Raw genomic sequence first — 25,948 nt, 5'->3', positions numbered from 1 at the left:
TCTAACCCATGTGTCACCTGACTAAACAAATCTAGACAAATCAACTGTTATCTAGACCGAGAGCTCTTGATCACCTAAACACACAATCAGTACTAGTTAACAGATGTGCATTTTTGTCATAAATCATTTGATTACTCCGGGTGGATGGAGACAATCCCGTCCAGGGTTATTATCGTCAACTAAAACCAATCAAAAAAATACGTCATTACTTGAAATAAAATAAACATGAACTAAAAAAAATAGTTAAAAAAAAAAAAACTTTATTCCAGCTAAAACATCTTCATTTTTACTGAAGTACTAAAGTTAAAATGTTAAAAATACTAAAAAATAAATGATCTATTTTTAAAAATTACATTTTTAAAAATAAACATTTTTACATTAACATTAAAAATAAACATTTTAATTTTTAAAAATTAATGATCTAATACTAAAAAACTATACAGATATTTAAAATAAAAAAATAAAATCCAATTCAAAATATTAAAAAAAACTAAAACAGTATTTCAATGATATCAAAATAACACTAGCTTTTGTTTTTATGTTGTTCTGCGTTCATCTGCATTTGGCCATTGCATCTCACACAAGTGTTATGCTTTAAATTGTATTTTTAGATATAATTTATCTCTTTAGCACAAACACTGCAGGACAAGTTACACAAAGTTTAAGTTACAAAGTTTAATTACCTATGGTTACTGATTTAAACTAGAAAGAAACTGGATTTTGAAAGCAATTTGATTCACTGATTTGAAATGCGCCAAATATTGCTGACAATTCCTGCTGGTCGAACCGGTGTAAATGCAGCAAAAACTCTGCGCAAACATGCATAAAGATTCCTTTTAAAAAACAATTGTAAAGTGTAACATATTAAATGGATTCTACAAATAATCAAATATTATTAACCATGTATAATATGTGTTTGTTTTATTAATCTGCAGGACTTGTTTTGTGTGTTTTATGGAGGGATTGGCTAATCAAGCCAATAAGAGACAAATAACTACTACTCTTTCTTTTTTAATTATACTAATGTGTCATTAAATAATAATCTGTCAACGTTATAAAACATATCCAAGATTAGTTAAAACCAGACAGACACCGAGATCAACTAAACATCGGCAAAAAATTCTAAACATTTTAAAACAGATATAAACTAGCAAAGCCTAGTTTACTGAAAACACGTGACTGACGACTTTAGAAAATGTACGGGCCATAAATATTTTTTTACCAGCCATGAAACTACTAAGAATCCTCTATTCCAATTTCGATGCCACAGCTAAAACTACTAGCTAACCTAATATCAATTTAAATCATTATTAAAGACAAAGTAACACAATCAGTGATAAAATAAGAAAAAAAAATCAAATTATAAGCAATAGCACAAATAAATACAATAGAACAAAGATACAAATTAAATAAACAGTGCTTTTCAGGTTTTTTAGGAACAGAAATGTAATAAAGCAAAAATAAAATGTATTCACTGTATACATTAAACATCATTTTTAAAGTTACAAAAGTTATTCAGTCAAGACTTTTTTCTTTGAATAACATTAGAAATATTAGTCCGCTGTCACTTTAAGAGCGAATGCACGGATCTAATATACAGATACCATAGACTGTAAAAAAAGATGGACGACGCCCCTTCGCTCTCTTCCATTGGCTAGAAGTGAAGCCGTCATTGTCCCGATACGGCGCTGACATCTTGGGACTTGAGTCTGCGCAGTTGCGATTTTGGGACCAGACTTTCGCAGTAGTGAGCAGGAAGTAAAGCCGCGAAATCAACGTCCCGCCCTCACTCTCGCTGAATCAATCACAAGCACACGCCTCTGCTGCAGAACAACACATGATGTCGGTGTGAAATAATTAATTATAGAAATTCAGATATTCAATTTAAAGCTCCAATCTCCTCAGTCCTCCAAAGATCACGAAAAAAAGTCCGTTGTTGCTTCAGTGACTACTTTGCTCAGAGAACCTGTCAATCACAGCTGTGAATCATGTACGTCACAGCGCCGTTTTTATAGCATCAAATAACTAACTAAAAACAAACTTATTTTAAAAACAAACACTTGAAATTACATCAACGTGATAAAAACTACAGTAAATGACAGAAACTATCTTTGGACAAAAGATATGTGAAGTGTATTTTAATTGTTTAGTTGGTCTCACGTCCCGTTGAATAACATGGGGAGGCGGGGTTTATGAGCTATACTAGGACCGGCCACCGGGGGGCGATCGAGACGCTTTGACTTCACTTTTCAGGTCTTGTGCGGCACGCTTGACAGATACGGACACACATCCATTTACTTTCTCAACTGTTTACATTCACTCGATATAACCAACTATGTTCACTAGTATACTCGCTATTTTTTGACAATATTTTGTGTCATTTATCCGTTCAATCACAAGAAGACATGAAAGCGAGCTCAGTTTTGTATTCACGCTGACTGAAACGTGTCTTTCTGGGTGTGTGCTTCGCATGCACACAAAACTTTACACACAAAGCACAAATAACCAAATGAGCTCCTTTCGTGCCTTCTTGCGCTTGAATATTTATATTGGCGAGGCTTAAACTTTTGTGATTATGCAGCGCTCGCACGTCAACCATCCCGAGTGTCGTTTACGTTCATGTTCTCACAACATTGCATTGTTAGAATTCATAAACATTTTACCGGCTAACTGGCGAGTTTCATATTTTTACTCGCATTTGGTGCTTGGCGAGTGCTAATTTTACGCGCTAGTTATATAGGTCACAATAGGACAGAAAAGACTAGTTCAATATCCGTTTCAAGGCGAGTTTAAGTACAGACCACAAGCGATGTTCCAGAAGATCTGAGACTCTCCCGTCTGGTGCAGAATCCTGTACGGCGCCACACGAGCACTCGAGTCCAACACCACATCCAACGTACCCACCAACAAACCTGAGAGAAAAAGAGAAGGGTTAACATAGGTCATAGGTCATGTCCTCGTGCTGTGTGTGTGGAGAGAAAAACATCAATAACAGCCACAGTGCTTTTCTTCAGTTCTCACTCACACACATTCAGCCAGATAAACACTCCTGCGCGTGAGAGAGAGTTTCAGGGGAATTTAAGACATTCGTCACACACACGTCTTGACTTCCTCTTATGGCGGTCACATAGCCAGTTAATGTGTGATGTGTGGAGAGATAAACACTAAGGCTTCTTCAAAAGCAAAATTGTGATCCATAAAGCATGAATATTTCACAAACCTGTTATTAACTCATCATCACAACTCATAACAATCTCACCCGCATGACACAACTTTCAGACAACAACAGGTTAATGCTACTTAATGCAATTGAGTTTATAGTCGGGTTCAGAGGTGAATGCAGTCATTCTGCAGTCATGTGACGTGAAGGACTCATCTGTTTTTGTCTGTTTTTAGGTGTCAGGGAGACGCATATGAATGTCTTTCTCAGGAGGGAATACAAGTCAATTTATTCTCATGACAGTCAAACCATTTGTGATGAGGGCTTTTTCTGCAATTAAATTCAGGGCTTGACTTTAACTTTTTTGCTCACTAGCCAATGTGGCTAGTGGTTTTCCAAAGTTACTAGCCACACAGCATTTTTACTAGCCACATTATTGTTGTTGTGAAACTACCTGATTAAAGTTGACTATGGCGTGCTAAAATTTACTTAAATACATTTACAACCCTTTTAAATGTAAAACCACTGTACACACCCAAATCAAGACTACATAAATGTATAACAATACAGGTCATTATCATTAGCTCTGATAAGGTTGTGTGTAAAGCTACATGTGTGTGTATACATATATATATATATAAATATATATATATATATATATATATATATATATGTGTGTGTGTGTGTGTGTGTGTATCATGTAATCATTACGGAGAATGAAGGGTTACAACTGAGGTAAAAATAAATAAATAAATAAAGCAAGTTGTGTGTTATAAAAACGAGGCACCTAGAAATGTTAAACTTATTTCAACCATCTATTATTTATTATGTATTACTGTGTTCCTTCCGGAACAATAACGGAAAAAACAGCATTGAACCATGCACTAACAATTATTAATGTTACACGTAATGTCATAAATAAACAGATGACGCAAACAAACTCAGCATCAATGAAGAGATGCAACGTAAACAAGCCCACTAACAGATGTTGCCAAATGTTGCAGTGATTCAGGAGCACGCATATATCTCTCAGTACACTATACTTCATGATTCATGGGTAATCTGTCATGCAAACGGCAGCGATGGTTTATATTTGTGTGAATGTGTGTCTCGTACCCGTGATGCCTCCTCCGCGCCCGTGTCCCTTCCTTCTCTGCAGGATGAAATACGGATTGGCCCGCTCGCTCACCCACAGCGCGTTGGCCAGTAACACCTCCTCCGGGGTAATCCACATGGCTTCACGGGCTCTTTTACGCTCTTGCTGGGGTAAATGTGTGAGATTTGATCATGCCAGAATGGACGGGGACTCAGCTGATGTTTGTTTGTCTGCATGAGCCGCCCAACTCACTGCGACTGCGAGCGAAACCTGCGACCGTGGGCCGCTAGAGTTAACGACTCTTCAAAATAAAAGTCTGTACTACTATGGATAATAATTTGTAATTACATAAAAATCATTTTTATTGTGATACATGCAATACAAACAAATAAAAAAAAATCTGATTTATTACAAGACTACAATATTTTGAAAACCCATAGTTTAGTCTATTCACTAAAAGAGTATGTAGTATTAAGCGTTGAGTTGCAATGCATATTTAAGTCCAGGTGGCGGCAGTGTTGTACGCTAGAAAAAATAAGTGGTTAGAATGGAAATTACAGCTGCGCCCCAAGGACAGACAGACAGACATACAGACAGACAGATAGATAGATAGACATACATACAGACAGATAGATAGATAGATAGACATACATACAGACAGACAGATAGATAGACAGACAGATAGATAGATAGACAGACATACTGATAGATAGATGATTGATTGATAGACAGACAGACAGATAGATAGATAGACAGACATACAGATAGATAGACATACATACAGACAGACAGACAGATAGACAGACATACAGACAGACAGACAGACAGATAGATAGATAGACATACATACAGACAGACAGATAGATAGACAGACATACATACAGACAGACAGATAGATAGACAGACATACATACAGACAGACAGATAGATAGACAGACAGATAGATAGACATACTGATAGATAGATGATTGATTGATAGACAGACAGACAGATAGATATATCTATCTATCTATCAGATTGATTAATTTCAAAATGTAATATTTAAAATATAACATAAAATAATGTAATATGTATTTTTTGCATGAAAAAAGAATCAGACAAAAAAAAACATCCATGTTCAATTCTATTTTATTTTTACAACAGATCAGCACACATTTTGTCATTATTGCAGCACATTTTTACAAAACATTTTCAGGCGCTTTAGAATGAAGAGTGTATGAAAACAAAAAAAAAGGTTGTTTGGTTTGTACTCCATACTGATTTATAAATTATTATTATTATTATTATGCAGACAAAAAGCTACTAACTATGTGACAGATGTCAAAGATACATGAGCTCATTGTAAAGAATTTCCCCTTCACTGCCACCAGTAATGATCTCAGTGTCAGACTGAAGCACGAGAAGCACCAGATCAAGAGCTCTTCTCCAGGCTTCAGACTTCACTGTCATGTTATCATACACACCAACCCTGAAAAAGTCCCTAAAAGCCCCTAACATGGGTTCTCCATCTTCATAACGTCTCATCTGATGTGCGATCGCTGTCCGAGCCTCAGCTTTCGACGCCACCGACCCGCTGTTCAGCATCAAAGTGGAGACGTAGTCCATCCAGGCTTCAGCCATCAGCTCCAGCACCAGGTTCTCCTGAGGGTTTTCCGTCTCTATCCGCTGGTATTGATGTAGTTTGTGGATGCAGAGAATCTCAGTGATTCCCGATCCATGCAGGAGCTTCCCATCTTTGAGCGCTTGGTGCAGTCGATGAGCGCAGCTCCAGAACTCATCCTCCAGGATCTGTAGTTTAGCAGGAACAGAGCTGGTTATGACGGCCGTGACCAGAGACGTGTTGGCGGTCTCAATCCTGACGGATTCAGGCGGTTCCTCACACCGACTGACTGTCACTCCTCGGCCCACGCAACGCTCGTCGAGCTGAGTGATGTACGAAACCGGGACGGCACCTGTGCATGTGCTGAAGTCCTTCAAAACGGTGCTTTTAACGCCTTCAATAACCAGGACGCTTGAACAGTGATCTTTGAGTTTCACATCAACCACGCCGTGTACGAGCACAACACCTACGCTGAACTCATGCAGGATTCTCAATGCGTTCTCAATCCAACGCTCTTCCAGACTAACGCTTGACACGCAGTCTGTGACGTGCGTGATGTTTGCAGGCCTGTTGAAGCCTACGTGACGATATTTCTCACACAAGTCGCCGCTCACTAAAGCGATGTTTAACCTCTGACCCTGAAGGCTCTGAACCACTGAGGCCTGTTGGACTGAAAGAAGCGTGACGTACCCGTGTAACACGCACGAACGCTCCTCGGACGGGCCCGGGATGGAGCACGTGACCAGTTTTTGGATATCCCAAAAACTGTTCTGTGCATCTTCCGTGGATTGCAACTCGCAAGCTTTTAAAACTAAATGCATTGAGGTTTTGCATCCGTGGCTGATGGCTTCCGCTATGCTGGTTATGTCATTCACAGCTGTTTTTGTGTTTTCAGTTTGTGCACCATGTGATCTAAAGTGTCTGCTGTGTTTGAGTGTCCGCCTGAGATTATGAGGGTGTTCAACATCCATGCATTGCACCTCTGTGTCCCGAACCTCAGATTTAAGAGCTGGACTGGGTTTGTGCTCCTTTAGTCTCTTGCAGGAAACTTCTCGCACACTTACAGCCGATTGTTTGCACACCTCCAGACTCACCTCCAGTGCTTTACTCATGGCTGTTTTGATGTCCGACACACTGATTCCTCTGTGGAGACACTCCAGTGCAACTCTACTCCAGACTCCAGCCAGAAACACCAGCGCGCCCGTCCCGGAGTGGAAGAGCTTCTGCTGGGCCTGTACCGTCTCATGCAGAAGCTGTCCGACCGAGCAGTTCAACTCGAGGCGCTGAAGTAGACGAGGACAGGTGCGGACCAACACCGAATCCCCAGCGTCTTCATCCCTGATGAACTTCAGGTGTTTGTTGGGGCCGAGGAAGGTGTGTGTGGAGGCTGATACGGCCTCTAACTGCTGGAGTCCAATATGGCGGCGCTGAGCGACACTGGCACTTCCAGACATCTGTGGAAGAGGAATAATGACATGCTGGTTAATGTAATATTGCTACTAATTTAATCATTTATCCGTGTTCTTATAGGGTTGTGAGAAGAAGGATAAAACAATGCTAAATGTAAATAATAAAATGCAACTAACCATACACATACTGCATGCAAATGCACTATACCCACGGTTGTCAAACTGGGCTACGCTACCCCCAGGGGTACGTGGACTGATTTCAGGGGGTACACGAAAAAAGATCTAAGGGACTGTTCGTTTTTTATTTAAGGGGCTACCGGAGGAGTTTTGAGATCTGTAGTCAAAAAAGACTTGACCCTCCCTTCACCAGCAATCATTTTTTCTATGACCCTCCAAAATGTTTGTGAAAAAAGGCATGACCCTCCTCGATAATTTATTGATTAGGCTACTTCTGTACTGGTTTGCGCTTGGCAAAGATGGTCAGATATAGCCATTGTTTTTTTTTTTTACAACCATGACAAACGACTAAACTCCTGCTTTCTCATCTTACTAGGGCTGTAACGATAGACCACACCTACAAATCTGTTAAAAAGTAGACATTTCAAGCTTTCTATATATTTCTCAGGTCTGTGAGGCAAGTATCTTATTCGCTGTGTTTCGGTTCATTTATTAGACGAGAGTCCAGTTCACGCGCCGGCGCCTCCGAGTCATGATGATGTATTTTCTACTATATTTACTTCTTATTTATTAAATCCAGGCAATTGGTTGATAAAACATTGATTAAAATTAAGATACAATTAATAAAAAACGAAATTCACTTTAAAGAATGGCTTTGTGCTTTCTGTTTGCGGTCTCTGTGAAAGTTTTAAAGTCGCTTTCAGAGCGGTCATGTCCGTAACGGAGAACTGTCACGTCCGTAACATTGTTTTTTTCCTCAAAAATGCGAACACGAAAAATTAAATAAAAATAATATTTTATGTTCTGTGGAGGCCGACCCTCATCCGGTGGGTAGTATTGGGTACTTTTGTTTTGCGCTGTGTAGTTCATAGAATTACTAAAAAATATTTTGCCAACTAAAAGTTAAAGATTTTTTGTGTCACGTCACATGTGTATTTCCCTCATATTAAATATAAAACGCATGAGTAGACCGATATTTTTCTAATGTCTGGAGCTTTATTAAGGGGAGTATGAATATATAAACAGACGTTTCAGTATTAAATGCATTTTCTTAGAATTTATATTTCAAGTTTTGACTGCAAATGCCACGTCCATAACGTTGGAATTGCCCAATTTTAAAGAATTTATCCTCAACTAGTTTTTTGGCGTAGGTCTATGTATTTTATTATTAACTTCTACTAATAGTGATTCAAAAATGTGGTAGGCCTATTCTGTGTGGTTTACTAAAATTTAGTACGGTTTACTATTTAGTTTACTATTGTTAATGTGTTCTCTTTTTTATTATTATTTTACAGCAGAGAAGTTAAGAAAATGTTAGCCTATACAATGTTATCATATGTGAAAAGTTAACAATAGCTTTAATGAGATGATGGATATGTGTTGTAGGCCTATTGTGTGTGAGATTGGGTGCATATCTGTTTAAAATCATTATATTCAGCACATTTGTATCATATGTTGAGTTTTGATGAGATTTATATCATATGTTTATGATTCTATTCACTATTCTCGACAAAATTGATCACATCAAATAAAACAATTAATAAAAAAATAAAATATTCTGTCAACTTCAACATTTTCATTATTTTTCAACATTTCAGGGCAAGATATATACTGTAAATATTTATAACAGCACACGTAATGGTCTTATTATAGCCCATTTTTACCAACACACTTTCAGTTTTTTGGGCTAATTGTATAGAAAAATCTTTTAATGCAAATAATAAAATGCAACTAACCATAATACATAGCCTAAGTAAAAATTAACCAAAGTTTAATAATTTAGTCTTTCACTTCTTTTTGAGGGATTTTTGTAACCCTTTATCAGACTTAATAATTTGGAAATGTATAATTTGCAAGGTTTTTTTGTATAAAAAAACATCAAATAAAAAAAATTAAATCTTCAATGTTCTATTCTACGTTACCTTCAACATTTTAAAACTTTTTTCAACATTTCAGGTCATGAAATATAACGTAAATATTCATATCAGCACACGTAATGTTATTATTATAGCCCATTTTTACCAAACACTTGCAGGTTTTTGGGCTAATTGTCTTTTTAGATAATTAAATTGTGTGTAGATAAGGCTGTGGGTAGAAGAAGAAAACAATGCTTAATGCAAATAATACAATGTAACTAAACATATAGCCTACTTATATACATATATTTAGCTAAATACTAAAGGGAAGCAGACAATAATTGCAATATCTTCCAATCAAATTAATCTTTCACTTGGAATAAACAGTTTCTGTTGTGATAAATTACTGGCTGCTTAAAGCATGAAACCTTAAAATGACATTTTCTATTATAACTATACTGTTTTGAGTCTGTCAATTGTATGTCCAATGTAAAATATAGGCCCCAAAGCAAATCCTGTAGAAAAACACAGAATTTTTACACTTTTATGACAGTGCCATACATTAACAGTTTACATCTAACACTTTATACTGATTGTTTGTAACAGGAAATTACAGTGTTAATGTTGCAAACATTTTCAGTTATGAAACAACTTAAACAGCAGCTCTACAGAAGACAATAGTGTCATTATAAAACTCAGTTAATTTTTATGTTCTCGTCTGATAGTGTAAGTACAGTCGTATCGATATTATTTTATGAATATTAATTATTCTTTAAGACACGATTTTATATTTAATAAAGCAAAGTTACCTGGATGTTGCACAAAGTAAATAGACTGTCTGTACAACATAGTCGAGATTATGTATCCAGAAATGTCTTCTTAGCAAATTAGCTTCTGTTCTATATTATGCAGGCACAACAAAGCATTTAAACTATCTGGGGATCAAATTCGAGTCACATAAACTAACGCTATCGTATATAATGCTCTAATCAAACCAAAACTACAAACCTTAAACGCAGAGCTGTATTGTTTACAACCGTGTCCATATTCTGAAATGCTCATGCGCACTGCACTACTACGCCTGCCAGGCTCGTTGCTAAGAGACGAACGCCAAACTAACCAAACTGTCAATTACATCTAACATACCCCGCCTGCTCAAGTTTGATTGGTGGAATACGTAATTCAAAGAGTAGCTACACATTCTATTGGATCAATCTGCTGTCACTTACTCAGACGCCACGCCCATCCAAACGCGCTCAAGGAAACCAACGACAGCATTTCCTTCTCTTGTTTACTAACAGATCACGCAAGTTGTAAAGCTGTGGTTTGGTTCTGCTAATACTTTCGAGATGGTAAGTATAGTTTAGGTTACTTTTAAAACTTTGTGAATGAATTCACGTCAGGATAAACTAGTTAAAAGGTTAATGCGCTGTTTGTTAGCCTAAGCTGTTAACGTTAGCGTTCTCATGGAAACCAACAGACTGTCGTTCACTTCATTTGTTGAGATGAATGGCGAAAACAATGCGATTTATTTAATATTATGATTTAACGTTATACATATTTATTGAGGCGCACACATATTCCAAACTGTACAGTAAATGTGTTTGCCTGAATTTGATTAATTAAATGTGTGATTATGAAAACCTAATCCAGTTCTTACTTCCTACACCAAATACAGATTAAGTTACCAAGTAACAGAATTTATGCAAACGTGATTAACCTTTATTTATCCCTGCAAGAAAAATAATTTAAAATATATATATATATATATATACACACACACACACACACACACACATATACATTAAATATATGCTCTATTGCTATAAACATATAAGTTATATAAAATATCTGTTTTATTAAATATATGTGTGTATGTATATGTGTATATATATATATATATATATATATATATAGATAACGCAGAACAGGTCTTTGAATATCCAAACATTTTTTAGAATAGTCTATATAGTGCAAGTGTGCAGATAATTATAAAACATGCTGAAATACAGTACATACAATATACAAAAAGAAACACAGGATAGGGAATATTTAGGATGTGGTCAGTCATATCTGTTATTCCTCCTTTATTGCAACAGGGACAGTATTTTTAGTTCATTTTATAGTCTGATTCTATGATTATTTTATGATCATTTCAAACAAAACTCGCCCTCTGTTGGAAGCATGGCTGAATCTTTCTCTTTCTTCATTTTTTACAAGGCTTCCAGCTTCAGGAAACCCAGTGCCACAGTGAACCAGCGGAAGAGAGCAGGTCCCAAACCAGAGCTGACAGAGGAACAAAAGCAGGAGATCAAAGAGGCGTTCGATCTGTTCGACACAGACGGGTCTGGAACCATAGATGTGAAGGAACTGAAGGTAGAAAGGGTTTGAGACCTGTATCACTCATGTTAGCTATAGATAAAGAGCATCTAAACTGAGGAAGTGGGTAAATCTAGAAATGACCTAATCGTAAAATGCCATCTGAGTGACTAATCTTAATCTGGCTAATGAATTTTACCATGAGGCCACCTGCATAATCTCAAATAATTATCAATAACAGGAATTTTATTACTTTTATCTTTAATAGTCTATTATTACTTTTTAACAGAAATTTGAATTATTTATTGACACAAAATGTCAAATATTTAAAGACTATTCTGCAGTTTTGTTAGCAGATTTATTTACAGGCATAATTTATTTTTGTCTTCAAATTTAATTTCAAGCATTTAAAGGGATAGTTCACCCTAAAATGCCTTTAAATTAAGTCATCGTTTACTCACCCTGCTGTTGTTCTAATGTCGTATGCCCATTATGACCACAAAAGGAGAAATTTAAAAAATAAAGTCCTGCTCACGCTCGTCCATATAATGGCAGTGAAAAGAGACCAGCATCAAGCTTTTAAAAAAGACACAAAAGCAGTGGTGTAGTCTACGTGATACGTAGGTTTACGCCGTATGCCCACTAGGAAATGTCAAAGATCTCCGTATACCCACTTTAAAAAGCGTGAGGATTCATAACAACATCGTTTTGTGAAAGAACTTTCATTCATAAATTCACCCCGCCGTGACGTCTGTGTTTGCGCAGCGACACGGATCGAATCGCGGAATACAGCAACAAATGTAATTTAGCCTACTGTAAAGCGGAACGTCACGCAATTTGGCCATTTTTTATGAATAAATCAAAAGTAATGATACAATGAATCAAATCTCGATATGTACTACTATGAATATTAAAGCTCAAAAAGACTGCTATTGAAATAAACTCTGAATGTTCTGCGTGTTTCTGTGAATGAGCGCTCAATGTGTGCTCTACACACTGACGCGCGCGTGACACTCGTGGTGTTTTCAGCGTCTATGAGGAGGACATGCACACATTTGAACTTCATTGCAGAGCTTTTATGAAAGTCACTTCACAAGAATTGTACCATTTCAATTGATAAAACTATCGTCATTCATTCGTATCATATACACACTCACAAACTTTAAAGTCTTCATGACAACCTGTCAAAATCAAAGTTTTGTATAACTTGAAGAAAATATAACAGAAATATATTACTATTGCACAGTAGATTATACTTCAAGTAGGCCTAATAATAATCATAGTAATAATAGTTTATTAAAACACACAGAAGCTCAAATGGCTTTAATTTACAACCCACCAAAACAAAAGTTTGTAGAGATAAATAAAGTAACTCGAGGGAATTATGAAACAAATTGCATAGTAAGATGTACTTTTTAAAATAATAATAATCAAATCTATTAAAACATAATTTTAAAGGTATATCACACAAGTTTTTAAAAAGTAAATTTTTATTTGTGCTTATAATGTTTAAGTCTTTTAATTGTCAGCTGATAAAACCTGTGCTTCAGGGACCATATTCATATAACATCTAAGGCTAAATGTAGCTCTTTACTGGCTGAGTTAGATGGCGATTAACACTAAACAGTAGAAAATGGGTGGTGTTGGTGGCGGGCGGGCATTTAGGCGAGGGGGGGGGGGGGGTTTGGGCTGGTACATCACAGTATACTCACTACAAAAAACTAGACTACACCACTGCACAAAAGTATCACAGAATTATCTGATGTCAAACGTGTCGTATATTCCAAGTGTTCTGGAGTTATACGATAGGGTTTAGTGAAAAACAAACTGAAATTGAATGTATAATTTAACGAAGATCCTGAGCTTGTCCGTTGATCTTCTGTTGACTCTATTAGTGCTGCAGTCACTCCAACTCACACAGAAAAACACTCAAGCTGGGAGAAATCAAGATTAATAAATACACAACATAAAATACAATCCATGCACCTTCTCTGAGGTGAATATATCCGTTGTGTTCATCGTAACAAGAACATCAGTGATATTTAACTCAGTGAAAAGAGTAAACAGATACTTTAAGGGATTTCTAGGCGTTGTATTTCATGTCGTGTTATTATTATTAATCTTGATTTCTAATAACTTGTGTGTTTTTCTGCGCGAGTCGGAGTCAAGATCAACGGACAAGCTCAGGATCTTTATTTAATTATACATTCAATTTCGGTTTGTTTTCCACAAAAGCCTATCGTATAACTCCAGAACACTTGGAATATATACGACACGTGTAACATCGGATCATTCTGTGATACTTTTGCGTCTTTAAAAAAAAAAAAAAAGCTTGATACCGGTCGCTACCCATTATATGGACGAGACATTTTTTTTTAAAGTCTCCTTCTGAGGCTTTAAAGAAAGAACAGCATATGGCATTAGAACAACAGCAGGGTGAGTAAATTATGACTATTTTCATTTTATGGTGAACTGTCCCTTTAAGACACTACTGGTTATTACAGTAAAACAATTAACTAATAGACATCACAATTCTTCCCCTGTTGATTGATTACATTAGGAATTACACACATTTTTTTGCATTATAAGTTTTCTGAAATGTTATGTTTAAATATGCAAATGAGAGATTGTGTAATTAAATGTGCACAGTTTGCATAAGTCATAATTCCACGATAAACGTGGGTAAAACCAGGTTCAAAATTCTTGTTTCATTTTGTTGACATTAGTTTTGGATTTTAATTTTTATCTCTCCATAAATCAGAAAATACTGTCAACAGCCAGAAAAAAAAAACAATTTCACCATGTTTTTAGGAATAAAATGTTATATATAAAATCAGGCGAATGATAAATGTTTTTGCCTATATTGTCTTTCCTTAAGTAGAAGCCTTTAGAGAAAAAAGGTTTAAAAATGAGACGAAACATAAATCAGTTCAAATGTGTGTCCAAACATGCTGGTTTTCACAGGCATCGTACTGTATATACTACTAACAGGCTACTTGACTTGTTGCCATAGGTTGCTATGAGAGCTCTGGGGTTTGAGCCAAAGAAAGAAGAAATAAAAAAGATGATCGCTGATATTGATAAAGAAGCATCGGGCGTTATCAACTTCAATGATTTCCTTTCTATGATGACACAGAAAATGGTAAGTCTGAGAGCTAACCACTGTAGTACACCTGATGATGACGTCACCCATTTCTCATTAATGTGATGTGAACCCATTAGACTTCCCACTCTGGAATTTGTGTAATACCACCGTAGAATATATGTTCAGAGAGCAGGGAAGAAACGAGTCCCAAACAAGCCGATGAAGAGTTGTAGTTTACAGAAGCTCAGAAGTGGCTCCTCCAAGTGGATTGAATTGAATTGAAACTATACATTTTATAATGTTAGTTTCACTGTTTCAGTCTTTTTTTAAGCTGTTTTTGCACTGACTTCTAAAAAAAAGAAAAGAAAAAAAAAGATTAATTTGATATTTTGGTTTGTGTACATCAAGTTCGCAACTTAAATTAAATTAGTATATAAAGTATTTCATTTAATAGATAATCCAAAAATAGGATTTAACATGGTCATGTAATATGCATTATTTCAGTGTTATTTTAGTTTAACTATAGGTTTATACATTTTTTGATTTTTCAATTAGCTTTTATTTTTATATGTTTAGTTTTTATGTTTTATAATTTTAGGTAATTTTTTTGTAATTTCGTTTGTGCTTTTATCATTTTATTATGATTTTATTTTGTTTTTATTTAAATATAGCTATTTAGGGCCCAAGCACCGATGGTGAGAGGACCCTATTGTTTTTGCTCCGTTTATTATTATTACGCTTCTTCTTCTTCTCCTAAATTAATCGCTTTTCAGAGGGCCTAAACATGCTCGAAAACTCATGCAATTTTGCACACGCTTCAGAAGTGGTGAAAATTTACGTGTGATATGGTTTTCAAAATTGGGTGGGGCAAATTCTGTAAATTATTGCCCCCACATTTTGCCCCGGCTCTACGTTTCATGTACAGGTATGAAATTTGGTACATACATGTAATGACCCAATACCTACAAAAAAGTATATTGGAGCATAGCCCTAAACACAACAGGAAGTCAGCTATTTTGAACTTCCTCCTAGATTTTGTGCATTTTTCGTAATTTCCAGACGTTGTACTTTAACGAACTCCTCCTACAGTTTTGATCTGATCCTCTTCAAATTTGGTGAGTGTAATCTAAAGGCCTTTGCTACGTTAAATTGCGAAGATCTTGAGTTTTCGTCGAAGGGTGTGCTCTCGGCGGCCTGACAAATGTGTGGGGCAAAATGGCTCAATAGCGCCCCCTACATTATTGCCCCGGCTCTACGTTTGACGTACAGGTGTGAAATTCGGTACATACATGTAATGACAAAATACCTACAAAAAAGTCTCTTGGAGCATAGCCCTAAACACAACAGGAAGTCAGCTATTTTGAATTTCCTCTCAGATTTTGTGTAGTTTTTGCCATTTCCAGACGTTGTACTTTAACGAACTCCACCTACAGTTTTGATCTGATCCTCTTCAAATTTGGTGAGTGTAATCTAAAGGCCTTTGCGACGTTAAATTGCGAAGATCTTGAGTTTTCGTCGAAGAGTGTGCCCTTGGCGGCCTGACAAATGTACACCCAATTTCAGCCTTTTGGTGATTTGTGCATGAATATGTCATATAGTTCAATATTGCTTGCAGTTCCGATGTTGATAGGCAACCACGGACAGCCTGCAGTAACTCAGGCATACAATGTCCGATCTGCCCCAAACTTCACATGTTTGATAAGAGTCCTGTCCTGAACACATAACCATGCTCATATTTGGTTATAGCAATAGCGCCACCTGCTGATAGCATGAAGTGTGCAAATACAAATCCTTTGACATAGTCCTCCTATATTTATTATCATTACATACTGCCCACCGTGCTCTGTTTTCCTAAAACCGCCAGGTGGTGGTAGCACGGGTGCGAAATTTACATCTGATATGGGTTTCAGAATTGGGTGGGGCAAATGGGTAAAAAGTTGGGCAAACAAATATTTCGACTAATTGCCCCTGGACCTACATTTCACGTACGTGGACTAAATTCGGTACATACATGTAATAACCCAATACCTACTAAAAAGTATCTTGGAGCATAGCCCTAAACACAACTGGAAGCGATGAACTTGGCAGGGTTCATCCAAACTTCACATGTTTGATAAGAGTCCTGTCCTGAACACATGACCACGCTCATATTTGGTTATAGCAATAGCGCCACCTGCTGGTAGCAGGAAGTGTGGCAAATACAAATATTTTGACATAGTCCTCCTATATTTATTATCATTGCTCTGTTTTCCTAAAACCGCCGGTTGGTGGTGGCACGGGTGCTCTGGCCCTCTTCATCGCTGCTTGCAGCTTTAATTAGGTTCGATTTTAATTAGTTTTTCTGTGTTTCCAGTTAATAATTTTAGTGCTTCAACTTCAACTCATTTCAGTTTATTGCCACATTTCTAATTTTCATTTAGTTTTTAAACTAATATTTATAATATTTATTAGGGGTGTAACGATACCCTCGTGTCACGATTCAATACATAATGCGATACTGAACTCCCAATACGATATTATTGCGATACTCCAAGACATATGGTAAAAGGTTAACAAAAAATGGACTGTTGGTTAAAATGCTAAAATTGATATTACATTGTGTGTGTAAATGAATATGCTTGAACTTGGTCCTGATAACCCAATGCACACGACAATAGAGACACCAGAATAAACATATTCATGATTCTGAAGCTGAAAATACAGAATCATTTTAGACGAATATGCTTGCACTCTGTCACTGGCTAGATATAATTAAATGTATATATATTTAAATATATATTTTTACTGGTAACATCAGACATTTGGCATTATCAGTACCCACAAATATATCCCCATTGCATTATTATACATTATATTCAACATTTTAGTAGTTTGATGTAGTACTGACACTAAAACTCTGTAAACTTTACAAAAAATTCTCACACAGAAATTTTAATTTTGGGTGAACTATACAATATATATTGTCATTATCCACCATACATATTGATACATTTTTGTATTGCAATATATTGTGACACGATATATTGTTACACCCCTAATTTATATTAATACTTTATTTTAGTTAATTTCAGCGAACAGAAATGTTTTTAATAGTTTTAGTTTACAATAATAACCCTGGATTATATAAAAATGTTTATCATAGTGAATTGTTTTGTAAGATTTAGTTAATTTTAGTTAATTTTGAACCAAAAATGTATACAGTGTACCCTTTAAATTCCCAGCAAAAATAAAAATCTTGACGCTGTATGCCGTTACTGTGATGTATAACTCATTCTGTGATTTTGGTCATACTGCTAACTCCTACACTAAATCGATTTGTGTGACATTTATCTTTCACAACAGAGTGAGAAGGATTCAAAAGAAGAAATCCTGAAGGCTTTCAGGCTTTTCGACGACGACTGCACAGGCAAAATATCTTTCAAAAATCTGAAGCGAGTGGCCAAAGAGCTCGGGGAGAACCTCACAGACGAGGAGTTACAGGTGTGTGTCTGCTTCAGATGTGGGAAACACACTGTGTGTAAACGTCAGATCGGTCTCTCCTAAGAAACAGTGGGTAGTTAATGACATAAGATCAGATAAGGTCCCTCATCATGGAGGAACAGCTGACATCTTTAGGAAACAGAACATGTTTTTGAAGATTGTTTTTTAACATGTTTTTTTTTTCAAACAGGAAATGATCGACGAGGCCGACAGAGACGGCGATGGAGAGATTAATGAGCAGGAGTTTCTACGGATCATGAAAAAGACCAGTCTGTACTGAATCCCTCGTAACCGTCACTAAAGCTATTATATCTATAAGGGAATTAAAGTGTTGTTTTGTGTCGCTTTCTTTTCTTTTTTTTACAAGGTTGTAAAAATATTTTAATCTATACATGTTTTGTAAACTATTAAATAAAAATATATTTGCATCTGTCCTGTCAGTGTCTGCACAGTGTCTATAGTGACCAGGCCCAGAAGTGAAAAATGCATGAGAATAAAAAGTATATATGTTTTTATATATATATATATATGGATATAGAAACATGTAAACATGTCCTTTTGAGACACAGAATTTTGTCCGCTGTCTACAGTTTTAAATCCTAGTGCATCTTAAAGTGGAAAAATCCTTTTCATAACCAAATGTTGGGGGTTTGGCATAAAAACTTCCTCAACTTTGTAGACACTATATATATGTGTCCCCCTAGTAGTGAAAATCCAGCTTTTAATGTTGTTTATATATATATATATATATATCGTATGTGTTGTTTTTAATTAATCAACAGCATTGCTGAGTATTTTCGCCTTAAAACTGCAGTGAATCAAAGACAGTCTCAAAAACACGGTTTGAAATCGCTGGTGTTTCTGACGTCACAAACTACCTTGTAACCAATCAGATCAACGTGCCGGCGGGGTTTAGCATTTCATTAACAGCCAATTAGCAGAGGAGTCATGAGAGATGCCAGGTTATCCCGGTATATTTTTCTGTTGATATGAAAGATCGGGCAGATTTAGCAATAAAGCGAGTGTATGATGTATATTACGATGTTATGATGAACTATATGCCTTTCTCCACTGACGTTCTGAGTTGTTCAAAGCGTTTCTGATGATTGTTAGACGGCAGCTGTCTGACTCTGAGATGCGAACGGGAACATGGTTTGTGTAACATTAGCAACACATTATTAGCGGTTTGATAATATAGTCAAACAAAAGGCTAATCATATTTATCACGTTATGTGTCCGACGTTGTAAAGAGCGAGACCATTGGGCAGAGTTTCCCTCAGTAAGAGTTGACAGAGTGGATCTCTGAGCTGCTGTGAGTGAGTAGAGGCGGGGCTAATTAGCATATTCATGGGTCCACGTATATTAAATGAAGCAAGGGCGTAGTTACATTCAAGCTATTTTAAGGCACGAAGAAATTTTTTTCACAGGAAAAAAACTTAAATATGTCATTTTGGTGATCAGAGATGAGTTGTAAGTAATACAATTATTGACTACTGGGGGACTTTAAGGGATTAAACAAACACGGCCCAAACATTAGATCATTTCTGAAACTGGACAGACACATCTCAGCTCAGGAAAACTGTTGGTATCTATGATACTGCTAACATTAATCATTTCAGAAAATCATGAAAATGGGTTTAGGAAATTTCACTTCAAGTCACATTTATTTGCCACCTTCTATAGTTTTGAGCAAGACGAAACTGAAAAAAGTTCCTCCAGAACCACATGTTGTGGGATTTTTCAGCCAGCAATGGACAACATTCAATTACAATAAATCACAACATTCGTTAAACACCAAATACAACACAAGTTGTGTATTGCCATTTCAAGTCCAAGATGAATCAAAAGTCAAAAGTGCGAGTCTTGAACTGAGAATCACCTGACTGCACAACAGTTTCATTTTTAACTGTCCCACAAATACATAAAACCTAAGAAGTCGATCGAATAATGTCAAATAATGTTTAAATTAAAATCTAAAAATGTCAGGAGTCTAAATTACACTTAAAAATATGTATAAAAATATATATATATATAACTTCATTTATAAACATAAAAATCTATCAGAAAATGCAAAAATCAACCAGACAAGTTTGCTGAAAATCTTATGGTTTCAACGTTGTTCTGATGTACCTAGAAATAAGGGTGGCCGTTTTTTTCCAATAACATCATTTGAAGTATCGTCCACAAATTTTGCTTTATTGTGCTTTAATATTTAGGGTAAAATCCCTAACCCTAAGTTAAAAGTGACGCAAATACCACTACACTCTAGCCTATGCTGCCTTAAATGTTTAAGTACAATCAACTTGGATGTTTAAGTCATTTCAACTTAAATTAAATTAAACCGACTTAATAAAAATTAGTATATCTTGTATAACTTATACAAAAAAAAGTTGAAAACAATGTAAAAACATATGTTGTCATAACTTTGTTGTCAATAATAAAAATAGTTTTTTTTACAGTGTATCATATTCAAACACTATGATTTTTATACACTGAACGATGGATAAAATGAGAAATTGGTGGGGTGCAAATTTTTTTAGACCAATAAAATACTTTAATAAAATACTTTCATAATAATGAACTATACATTTGTTATAGTATCATTGTTAACATAAGTTAATAAAAATATAACTGTTCATTGTCAGTTCATGTCAGCTCAGATCCATTAAATAATATTAACAGAAACAAATTTTGATTTGAATTATGTATTAGTAAAGGTTAAAATTAACATAAACTATGATTAGTAAATGATTATGTTCATGTTAACTAACTAATGTTAACAAACTGAACCTCATTGTAAAGCGTTTTGCTGGATAAAAGGAGTTTAAAGGGCTCCATGAAGTTGAATTGCATTAAACTGACTTAAAAAAATTAGTAAATCTTGTATAACTTATAAAAAAAAATTGCTTGTTTTGATGAGTTAAAGCAATGTATAAACATGTTATAACTTATTGATCATATCATTTTGACAGTGTAATAATGTAATTTTTTGTCTTAAAATGCAAATTCTAGTTCCATATGCAGTATTATAATATATTATTTAGTATTTAACACAAAAGTGCATCTATGATATGTCTGTTTAGATGAGTAAACATGCGTCTGAAGGCCTGTGAGAGCAGAAACACCCGAGATCAACGTGCCACAAGTATGACTCAATCAATGTGACGGAAATGAATGATGCCTGAATGAAATGACTGAATGCGAACCCTAATGACTAAGGGATCAGTAAAAGTGATTTTGCTCTTTAAGTCTAAAAGTGAAGCCGCAAACACACACTGCACCACCAGACCCTTAATACAGGCCGCTGAATCCTCACAGCAAGCAACTAAATGACATTTCCACTAATCAAATAGTGCAAAAAATACCTGTGTGATAAACAGGATTTTAGTCACTGCTCTTTTTCCAAGCCCTCTGCGAACTACAGAGGCGTTGGTGGATCCGCTTGCATCGAGGTGAAAGTTTGTTTACAAGTTTCAGACACTATAAATTCTGAATGGAAAGTAGGAAATGGTAAAGCGATGTGCGTCAAGGTGATGAAATTTCATCGCTGGCTCCATATCTGAAGGTGGGATCGATCGACCGATGGGTTTTTTATGTCCATCTCTAACGTCCCTCCTATTTTTAGTGCAACCAATCTTTGTTTTTAGTGTCTATAAAACTGCTTATTGGCGGCTTGAACGTTTTATCTTCAAGCCGTATGAATCACAACAATTGAGCAGCACCAGACTGATGTACTTTCTCTAAAACCAGAACTAAAACGGCGTCTCAAAAATGTAAATTTTCCAAAATTATGAAACAGTCTCGCCGTCTATTATTGTCTGCTTGAGACGAATCGTCTGAATGAATCATCATAACTTTCAAACAAAACCTAGATATCTATTCATACACTTACAGAAAGTACCAAACATTCAGGATATTGATACAGTAGTGGCTTGTTTGTATAATATTTTTTGATGTGCTTAGAATAGATTATATAGCCCGGATATGGCCCAAAAATGATATGATCAATAAGTTATGACAACATGTGTTTTTAAATTGTTTTAACTCATCAAAATAAGTATAGCCATTTGAAACTTTTATACAAGATTCAACTCATTTTTTAAGTCAGTTTAATGTAATTTGAGTTGAGATGACTTAAAGATCAAAGTTGATGTACTTAAAATTTTAAGGCAGCAACTTTATTTACAGCGTATATTACTACATTTTAGTTATAAATGACTAGTTATAAATGTTATAAATTATAAATGACGTGTTTTTAGCCAGCTGAAACAGGCAGTGCAGCATTTTTTTTTCCGGTTGAGACACTTTGCTTGTTATGATACAGAATATCCGCGATATTCACATTTCACACATACAGTGTTTTGTTTCTGTGTTGATTCTATATTAAAATGTCGGTACAATGTAATTTTTTCTGGCTCATGTTTTAAATTATTTTGTTCCGTTATTTAGTTCTTTTTTGGCCCCACTTTATATTAAGTGGCTTTAACTACTATGTACTTACATTGAAATTAATAATTTGTTACAATGGACTTATTGTGTACATACATGTTTTTACATTGTACTTATATTTTGAAAATACCTGCATGTAATTACAGTTGTAAATAGTAGAAAATTACACTGTTGACCCTTCCCTTACACCTTAACCTACACTTAAACCGACCCATACCACACACACCTGACCCTAACCTCACCCCCGTATCACACACACCTGACCCTAACCTTACCCGTATCACACACACCTGACCCTAACCTCACCCCCGTATCACACACACCTGACCCTAACCTTACCCGTATCACACACACCTTACCCTAACCTCACCCGTATCACACACACCTGACCCTAACCTTACCCGTATCACACACACCTGACCCTAACCTTACCCGTATCACACACACCTGACCCTAACCTCACCCGTATCACACACACCTGACCCTAACCTTACCCGTATCACACACACCTGACCCTAACCTCACCCGTATCACACACACCTGACCCTAACCTTACCCGTATCACACACACCTGACCCTAACCTCACCCGTATCACACACACCTGACCCTAACCTTACCCGTACCACACACACCTGACCCTAACCTTACCCGTATCACACACACCTGACCCTAACCTCACCCGTATCACACACACCTGACCCTAACCTTACCCGTATCACACACACCTGACCCTAACCTCACCCGTATCACACACACCTGACCCTAACCTTACCCGTATCACACACACCTGACCCTAACCTTACCCGTATCACACACACCTGACCCTAACCTTACCCGTATCACACACACCTGACCCTAACCTCACCCGTATTACACACACCTGACCCTAACCTCACCCGTATCACACACACCTGACCCTAACCTCACCCGTATCACACACACCTGACCCTAACCTCACCCGTATCACACACACCTGACCCTAACCTCACCCGTATCACACACACCTGACCCTAACCTTACCCGTATCACACACACCTGACCCTAACCTTACCCGTATCACACACACCTGACCCTAACCTCACCCGTATCACACACACCTGACCCTAACCTCACCCGTTTCACTCCTCAATAGCAGCAAAAGTGTTTTACAATACAACCTGAACACAATAAGTACATTGTACTTATTTTTCGATGTAAGTACATACTTAATATAAAGTGGGACCTATTTTTTTTATTAAATGCTCGTGAAAGAAAACAACAACAACAAAAACAAAAATACATCAACAACAATTATTGTCATTGTTATAACATAATACAACAGAGTTCTTCAGTCCAGATTAAGTTCCTTCAATCTTTTTAATCCAGATTAAGTGCCAAGTCTTTAAACGCAGCCATTGTTCTTATTCATAGATGCCACCTACGTCACTAGAAATAAAACGCCGCCATATTGACGACCGATCTCGCCCGGCGCCGCCCAAACTGCCCATTTGAAGGAGAGAGATAGACAGAGATAGATGGATAAAATTTTAATTTTAGACTCCGATCCTTATTTGTTAGCCCCAGTTTTCTTTTGTCCTTTATCACTTACCCCAATTTGCCTTCCATGATATATATATTTACCTTGTGCATAACCCCTTCATACCGTGGGGATCGCTTGAAGGCTTTCAAAGAGTACAGACGCGTATCAATATGCTGTGGCTGGATGGGTTACAAACGTAAAAGTGCGGCACCTGGCCACCGAGGATTTATCTTTAATCATGGGAAATTTTGGTATTATAAAATAAATTCAAATGTATGATTTTGGTGGTAGTTTGCTCTGACTAGGCAGCGAGTTGTTAGCTAGCAAAGTGGCTCAGCTGGTAGCTTGCCAGCTGTTAGCCACGGCTCACGGCTAGCTGTCATTAATCTGGATTAGGCCTGTCGTGATAGTCAATAAATCAATTAATCGCAAGATAAAAAAAAATGAGCTTGATAATTTTCCGGCCGTGAAAAATTAGAGCTCAATTCATTACTCGCGCGCTGTATAGGAGTCTATGACTGCACGCTTCGGCTCGGGTGTGTGCGCACAGAAAGATGAGACATGATACAATATTAGACATTCATACACTATGAGACATTTCTTCTATCCTTTTCTTTTGGTATAGAATAAAATACCAGTTCGGGGTTCCTCTTTCGGCTGTTGTTGCAGCCAACTGCACAACATATTGCAGGCATTACTGAGACCGCCGGTCGTCAAGATGGCGGCGCAAAGCTACAGTGACGTCATGTGAACCGAACGAATAGCTTTTTTGAGAACTCAATAGATTCAAAATACATTTTCATTTCAAGTTTAAATCTTAAAAAAAGAGGACTGGACTTAGAAAATTTGCATTGCTGAATGTGAAATTTAGCTAACAGAAAAATAAGGTTTATAAAATAAATTTTCACATTCATGAAAACCAACAATTACATTTCTATATGTAAATTAAAAGTTAGGATTCACATACACTTTGTTCCGTTATTATGCTTGTTGTTGTCATCTGTTGAGGTTGAACATGCAGAATGTGGCGGTTGGTCAATGTGGTATTAGTCCCGCCCCTCCTCCACTGTGATTGGACGGTTGGGTAAAAAGTGACAGTGATGAGCTGTTTAAAAAACGCGGAGCTCCCATTGAAAACAATTGGAAACTACGCTTTGGTGGACACACGGCCTAAGTATTTAATTTGGGGAATGCTTGTTCTCTTATTTATTTTATATTATCATGAAAAAATCATTTGTTTTACTCTTTACAATTTCATGAAACCCTTTAAACTTCATTTTTCCAAAACGCTTTACAATGAGGTTCAGTTTGTTAACATTAGTTAGTTAACATGAAAAAATACTTAATCATTTACTTATCATAGTTAATGATAATTTTAACCTTTACTTATACATGATTAAAATCAAAAGTTGTTTCTGTTAATATTATTGAATGCATCTGCATGAGCTTACATGAACTGACGATGAACAGTTATATTTTTATTAACTAAAGTTAACAAAGATGCAATAAAAATGTATAGTTCATTATAAGTTAATGGGACCTTATTGTAAAGTATTTTATTTTTATAACTTTTAGTGTATAAAAATCATGGTGTTTGAATATGATACACTTTAAAATAAAAATAAAAAATAAAAAAAGATATTATTAAGTTACACTCTAAAAAAATGCAAATCTGGGTCAAATATGGACGAACCCAATCGTTGGGTAAAAATTGTGATTTTAATTTAATTAAAAGAATTAACCCAATGGCTGGGTTTGTTTATATTGTGTTGAAACAACCCAGCATTTATGTTTTTA

General features: G+C 36.1%; 3 protein-coding genes across 6 annotated transcripts in view; 1 reads left to right on the top strand and 2 right to left on the bottom strand.

Annotated features, from left to right (window-relative positions):
- tbc1d9b (TBC1 domain family member 9b) overlaps window positions 1-4,566 on the bottom strand; it is a 43,490-nt gene extending 38,924 nt beyond the window's left edge. For 2 of the 3 annotated variants that reach the window (XM_077247239.1, XM_077247240.1), the window contains exons 1-2: window positions 4,277-4,544; window positions 2,802-2,912 (exon numbers count right to left, since the gene is read on the bottom strand). In XM_077247239.1, coding sequence (XP_077103354.1) covers window positions 2,802-2,912; window positions 4,277-4,394 — 229 coding nt within the window. In that variant the 5' untranslated portion in view covers window positions 4,395-4,544. Of the gene's footprint in view, window positions 1-2,801; window positions 2,913-4,276 lie in introns of all 3 variants that reach the window. The other variant, XM_077247238.1, reaches the window with a different exon arrangement.
- Window positions 4,567-5,366: 800 nt separating this feature from the next.
- Window positions 5,367-25,948, bottom strand: part of bbs12 (Bardet-Biedl syndrome 12) — a 24,776-nt gene continuing 4,194 nt past the window's right edge. The window contains exons 1-2 of one of the 2 annotated variants that reach the window (XM_077247250.1): window positions 10,307-10,402; window positions 5,367-7,310 (exon numbers count right to left, since the gene is read on the bottom strand). In XM_077247250.1, the coding sequence (XP_077103365.1) occupies window positions 5,577-7,310; window positions 10,307-10,360 (1,788 nt within the window). In that variant the 5' untranslated portion in view covers window positions 10,361-10,402 and the 3' untranslated portion in view covers window positions 5,367-5,576. Of the gene's footprint in view, window positions 7,311-10,306; window positions 10,403-25,948 lie in introns of those variants that run through there. The other variant, XM_077247251.1, reaches the window with a different exon arrangement.
- cetn4 (centrin 4) lies at window positions 10,504-18,616 on the top strand. Its single transcript, XM_077247264.1, has 5 exons — window positions 10,504-10,650; window positions 11,519-11,674; window positions 14,631-14,759; window positions 18,045-18,182; window positions 18,373-18,616. Exons 1-5 carry the CDS (start codon window positions 10,648-10,650, stop codon window positions 18,460-18,462), a joined length of 516 nt encoding a protein of 171 aa, XP_077103379.1. The 5' UTR covers window positions 10,504-10,647; the 3' UTR covers window positions 18,463-18,616.

Source organism: Siphateles boraxobius, unplaced genomic scaffold, assembly GCF_051911475.1.
Source record: "Siphateles boraxobius isolate OS27281-9 unplaced genomic scaffold, OSU_SipBor_1 3, whole genome shotgun sequence".
Lineage (NCBI taxonomy): Eukaryota > Metazoa > Chordata > Actinopteri > Cypriniformes > Leuciscidae > Siphateles > Siphateles boraxobius.
Note: the sequence above shows the minus strand (reverse complement) of the source record. Positions and strands in the feature narration are given on the sequence as shown.

Bases quoted from the DNA above. Each gene is read 5' to 3' on its own strand.
- cetn4 (XM_077247264.1), top strand. The intron at 14,760-18,044 runs GTAAGTCTGAGA...CTTTCACAACAG, and splicing joins CTATGATGACACAGAAAATG to AGTGAGAAGGATTCAAAAGA. The intron at 18,183-18,372 runs GTGTGTGTCTGC...TTTTTCAAACAG, and splicing joins TCACAGACGAGGAGTTACAG to GAAATGATCGACGAGGCCGA.